The sequence below is a fragment of the Limulus polyphemus genome, unplaced genomic scaffold (assembly GCF_000517525.1).
Source record: "Limulus polyphemus unplaced genomic scaffold, Limulus_polyphemus-2.1.2 Scaffold5282, whole genome shotgun sequence".
Lineage (NCBI taxonomy): Eukaryota > Metazoa > Arthropoda > Merostomata > Xiphosura > Limulidae > Limulus > Limulus polyphemus.
In genome coordinates, this window is record NW_013670892.1 from 22,887 (window position 1) to 28,598 (window position 5,712).

Sequence of the window (5,712 nt, forward strand, 5' to 3'; positions counted from 1 at the left end):
ATATATATAAGAAGTAAGTAGTTATTATTATCTATATATATATATATATATATATATATAGTATACTATATATAGATTGTAGTGTAAGTATTTTAATGTTGCCTTTATATAGATTGTAGTGTATTTTAATTGTTGCCTTTATATAGATTGTAGTGTAAGTATTTTAATTGCTGCCTATATATATAGATTGTAGTGTAAGTATTTTAATTGTTGCGTTTATATAGATTGTAGTGTAAGTATTTTAATGTTTTTTTTTTCAAAACTGTGTCTTACAATGTAGTTTTGAAAATTTCACAATCTAAAAATGATAGAAACACTAAATCAAATCAAGTGAATTTTTCAAACTGAAATAAGTGTAATTTAGTTAGTTGTATTCAGTTTAATGAAATTTGGTTAAATATTTCTGATGTAAGAAAGAAACCAGTAGGTGTCAGTGACCCAAAATTTATATAGTGGTAAAATAGATAAGTGTTGTGTACTTGAACAGTATTGAAAAATACTCATTTTTAGATATGAAGATGGTTATCAGTATCAAAACATTTTTGGGCCACTTGTGAAGATGGAGGCAGATTATGACAAGAAGTTAAAGGAATCCCAGACTCAAGATAACATTGAAGTGAGATGGGACATTGGACTGAACAAGAAAATCATTGCTTATTTTACCATTGCCAAGTCTGATACAGGTATCATTAATTAATAAAATACCAATTTGGTAAGTGTTTCTAATTAGTTGATAATTTTTAGATTGACATTTTAATAATAGGATTATAATTTTTCAAAGTCATTAGGTTTCTTGTGGTAAAGTGCCATCAGGAAAATTTACTAGCCCAGACTCATTTGTGTATGAATGGAGATCAGAAATGTTTATGGTATAATCCTTATAATGTGTTGCTGTGATTTGTAAAATGATTTCTTTTTTTTTTTTCTTTTAAGCTTACACTGATAAGCAATGTTGTGACAATTGTTTATTTTTACACAGAAGTACATTATATTGAGGTAAAAGTATCATAAATCTAGACTTTTATGTTTATGATTTTGACAGAACCCTTTAGTAGAAGGTGAAAAAAAAGCTAACTGCTTATGTGTATATCATATCAGAGGCAGTAAAATGGTAGGGGTTCCCTCTTGGAGTCATCAATTATAAATTTTGATAAGTTTCAGTATTTCCAAATTTAACTCTCTTGCTACAGGCTCGGTATAACTTCAAATATGTTTTGTGTATCTTCACAAAATTTTGCAAGCTTTCAGTAATCATTAAGAGTCATTTATAGACAAAAATCAGAATTTATAAGTAAGTATTTTTACTAAAACTTCTTCATGAATATACGGAGTCAGTGTTGACTGCTCTGAGTGCAAAGTAGTTTTCATGTTAAGATTAAAAGTACTTTTTTCATCTTAAAAGCCTGGTGGTTAGGGTGCTTGACTCTCAATCTGAGGGTTGCGGGTTCAAATTCCTGTTTCACTAAACATGCTCACCCTTTCAGCTGTGGGGGAGTTATAATGTGATGGTTAATCCCACTATTTTTTGGTAAAAGAGTAGCTCAAGATGGTGGTGATGACTAGCTGTCTTCCCTCTAGTCTTACACTGCTAAATTAGGGACGGCTAGTGCAGATAGCCCATCGTGTAGCTTTGCCCAAAATTAAAACAAACAAACAAAGCAATCATCTTAAAAATCTCAAAACTCATTTGCATAGTCTCTAAAACCTTGGCACATCTTGGCCCCCACTATACTAAAAATGCTACATTAACTGTACAAATTTTCTGAAGGGAGGATACATCTGAACACTTCTAGTGTTTGAGAAGCTCAATTAAATTCCAATCTGGTCACATTCTGATGCCTATGAACTTAGTTTGAAGTCAGAAAATATATGAATGGTTATAAACTGAAATAATTAACTCTATTGCTATGGGCTCGGTCAGTTTGGACCAGTTCTTCACTCCAAATTGACCTTGGTAATTTCCATACAACAACTTCTTATATGTTTTGTGTATTTTCATGAAATTTTGCAAGCTTTCTGTAAGCATTATAAGTCTTATAGACAAAAAATCAGAATTTTGAATGAAGTGTTTTTTTACGGAACATTTATCCATGAATATATGAAGTCAGTGTTGACTGCTCCAAGTGCAAAGTGATTTTCATTTTGAAATTAAACATACTTTTTCCTCTTCTGATAAATATCAAATTTCATTTCCATAATTTCTAAAACCTCCTAAGTAAAGTTCAAATGTTTTTTTTCAGTAAAACTTTATATTTTGTCTGTTACTTTCTCTACCATAACTCCATATAGAGTCAGTCATCAATTTGACTGACCTTGTAACTCCAATAACAAATATGATATCTAAGTTACACTTTTTTTTTTCTAGAATTACTTCAAATTATAACAGGAAATTAGATTTGTTTGTCCTAAATGGCTTAAGTCTTGTAATGATATTCATCCATTTCATTTTATTGTTTTATTGACCTTTAAACTGTTTCTAATTAATAATCCTGTCACACAAGTTGTAAATCATTTTGTGAAGGTGTAGCTCATGTTACATTATTGAATTACATAATGCACAAGCTGCTTGCAAGCATACTTTGTGATAAAGTTATTATTATTATTATTTTTCTTTATCTTACTAATATAAAAGGTTTCCTATTTTCATAATGTAGTTACCTTTATAATAATAAAAATACACATGAAAAACAAGAGAAAAAGTACTTACCTGGGTTATCTTTTTGTGCTGTCAGTTGTCAATGAAACTTAACCCTACTCTTTTGTACTAATGGTACTCCTACACTAAATGTTTTTTTATGTAATTAAATAATGCATCTGAGAACACAGAAAAATAACAAGTAAAAATCAGACAATGTCATATGACTATAATAATATTTCTGGCTTTCTAATTATGTGATAAAAGCCATTAAACTTTCAGCTAATCTTGTCAATATGTTTCCCATGGGAATAAAGTTTGAACTGGAAGCAAAATAGAAAATTCTCTGTATAAAAAATAATGTGATGTGATATGTCATTTGATATATTAAAAATTTGGCTTTATGTTGTTTATAAATAATGTAGTATTAAATATCAGAGAGAACTATGCAATTTGTTAAAGAGAGGATGTGACAGTTGGGTGTGGCAAGTGGGTCTGATTTTCTAGCTTATAGCTCTGTAAACAAATAAGATTGAAGGCTATGAAATTATGCTTTGCCTAAGTAATAACTGTATTATAATGAGTAATTGAAATTAAATTCTGTGCTTTTCAGAGCAGTGGTAAATAAATAAGAGAAGAGGGAAGACCTTGAGAGCAAATGTCACAATTCATATACTAGGGGAGATTGAGGATTTTTAAAAATATTTCCTTATTAAATTAAGAACTTAAAACTTATGTTTAAAGCTTGATTTAGTAACTATGTTTTGATGCCAAGTTTATTCATATACCATGATAATAAAGTAGTTTAATTAAGTTTGGAATGTAACTCCATAAAGACTTGTAACTTGCACTTTGATCTGCCCATAATTTTCATAGATATGCAGCCTAAATATGAAAATATGCATGTAAAGCACAAATTACTTTAATCAAATATGAGCACTACTGCTGAAAGTTATAGTTGATTCTTTAAGTACAACAAAAATTTTTGTTATAAATGCACATATTACTTTAATCAAATATGAGCACTACAGCTGAAAGTTACAGTTGATTCTTTAAGTACAGCAAAAATTGTTGTTATAAATTCTGAATGCATTTTTTAATAGTGTGGAAAAATTGTTTTTGCTCTAAACATTGTTTATAACTTTATATAGTGAAGGAATATTTTTCTGAATTACTATATAAAGATAATGTAGGCTAGTAATAAAAAGCCCAAAGTTGATTAGAATAGGTATACATAATATTGTTGGACCCTTACCAGATCACTGTTTGAAATTTATCACTTGCAAAGAGCAAACTTATGCTAACTTTTGATTTTACATTTATTATAAAGTTAAAATTTTTAATATGCTGTAGTTGATTTTAAATTGATCTTAATTTTCCACATTTGTGCAGCTAATTACCACTAAAAAACAAAAAGGCCTTTTGTGATATATAATTTCACCAAGAAAAGCATGCTCTGTTATAGACAAGGTCCCTTTGTAGGCATACCTTTTAAATTATTTTCTTTTGTTAAGTGTGCATGTAAAAATAATATTTATTTTCATTTTGTGTATTATTATTACAAGCCTATTGTACACAAAATGTCAGAGTTTTTTAGTTCTTGATAAGGGTAGGTACAAGTGTGCATACCATAATCTTTTTCACAGGGTTGCATTAAAATTTTAATTAAACTACTTTATTATCAATGTATGTCAATAAACTTAACATCAAAATGTAGTTAATAGATCTAATTTTAATATTAGGTATATTTTAAGTTCTTTATTTCAAAAGGTTATGTCTAAATAAATTTTTTGTCTTTATTTCTCTATATCACGTGACTACCCCTTTTTGAGCTTCTGAGTCTTAACACAAATTCATAGTATAGCTAATGCTAAGGCATAATCTAATTTCATAGTCTCCAGTCATCATGATTTACAGTGTTAAACCAGGAAATCAAAACTCAAATACCAGGCTCTCCTATCACATATTGTTTTTCAAAACATTCTCTGGTGCTTGTTAATACATTATTTATAACTAACAGAAAGAGAAGATTTTAATTTACTAAATTACATAATAGATTAACTTGTTCTGATCACAGCTTTTGAATTATTCAGTCTACAGATTCAAAGTTGTTATAGCCTAGTTCATCTCAACCAAGTAAGGGAAATATTTAACGCACTTGTAGCTTATTTAAAAAGCCAGTTGAATTTTAATAGTTATATGATATTGTATTATTTGTGGGTATTATTATTATTTTGTGTTCTTAACTGAGTATTTGAAATAAATAAAAATTCAGTAAATTACTAACAATAACCTTACAAAAAATTGGAGTAAACTTTTATTAAGACTTTGACTGCAGAAATGTACAACACCCACACATAAGTACTAAATTCCTTGTTTTTCATGTGTATACTTTTTACATATTGTTGTAATAGTAACTAAAACACAAAAATTATAGTTGCTAGGTTTAATAAAGGACATAAATAGAAAAAATATTGTCAGCATGAACTGTATGTGCATTAAGTCAGTATTTTGTTTTAGTATAATTCAAGCTATTTGTTCACTACGTGTGTATAGCTTTGTTACACGTGTTTAATAGTTAGACTTGGTTCAAAGAGCAATAAAACAATGAAATTAAGTAAAAACAGTACTATTACAAGTCTGAGGATGTTTAGAACAAATAATTACAATATTCTGTTACAATCTGTAATCATTCTAGAAAAAAAAATTGTATTGATTTATTTCATAATTTTATTGTGATGGTTACAGGGGCAGTAAAATGGACCAAGCCCATAGTGTATTAGGGGAGAGAAAATAACAAACTACAAAAGTTATTGAAAAAAAGCCTTTTGATATTTGTTTAGTGGGTTCTAGAGGTTGTGCAAATGAAATTTGAAAACTAGGATGAAATATTATTTTTAATGTTATCATGAAAATCACCTTGCACTCAGGCTAATCAGAGGCTGAGTCAGACTATGACTCCATATATTCACAGAGAAATCTTTAGTAAAACTAGTTTAAAAAAAATTTATTTTTCGGATACAAAGCTCGTAATATTTACTAAAAACTTGCCAGATTTCATTAGAATACACTTACTA

The 5,712-nt window shown here is 28.5% G+C and overlaps 1 protein-coding gene across 1 annotated transcript in view; it reads left to right on the forward strand.

The window, feature by feature from the left end:
- The window catches only part of LOC106472376 (regulator of nonsense transcripts 1-like), a 63,551-nt gene that overhangs the window by 21,609 nt on the left and 36,230 nt on the right, over positions 1–5,712 (forward strand). Inside the window, exon 7 of the mRNA XM_013933016.1 lies at positions 511–683. Within this exon, the coding sequence (XP_013788470.1) occupies positions 511–683 (173 nt within the window). The remainder of the gene's footprint in view (positions 1–510; positions 684–5,712) is intronic.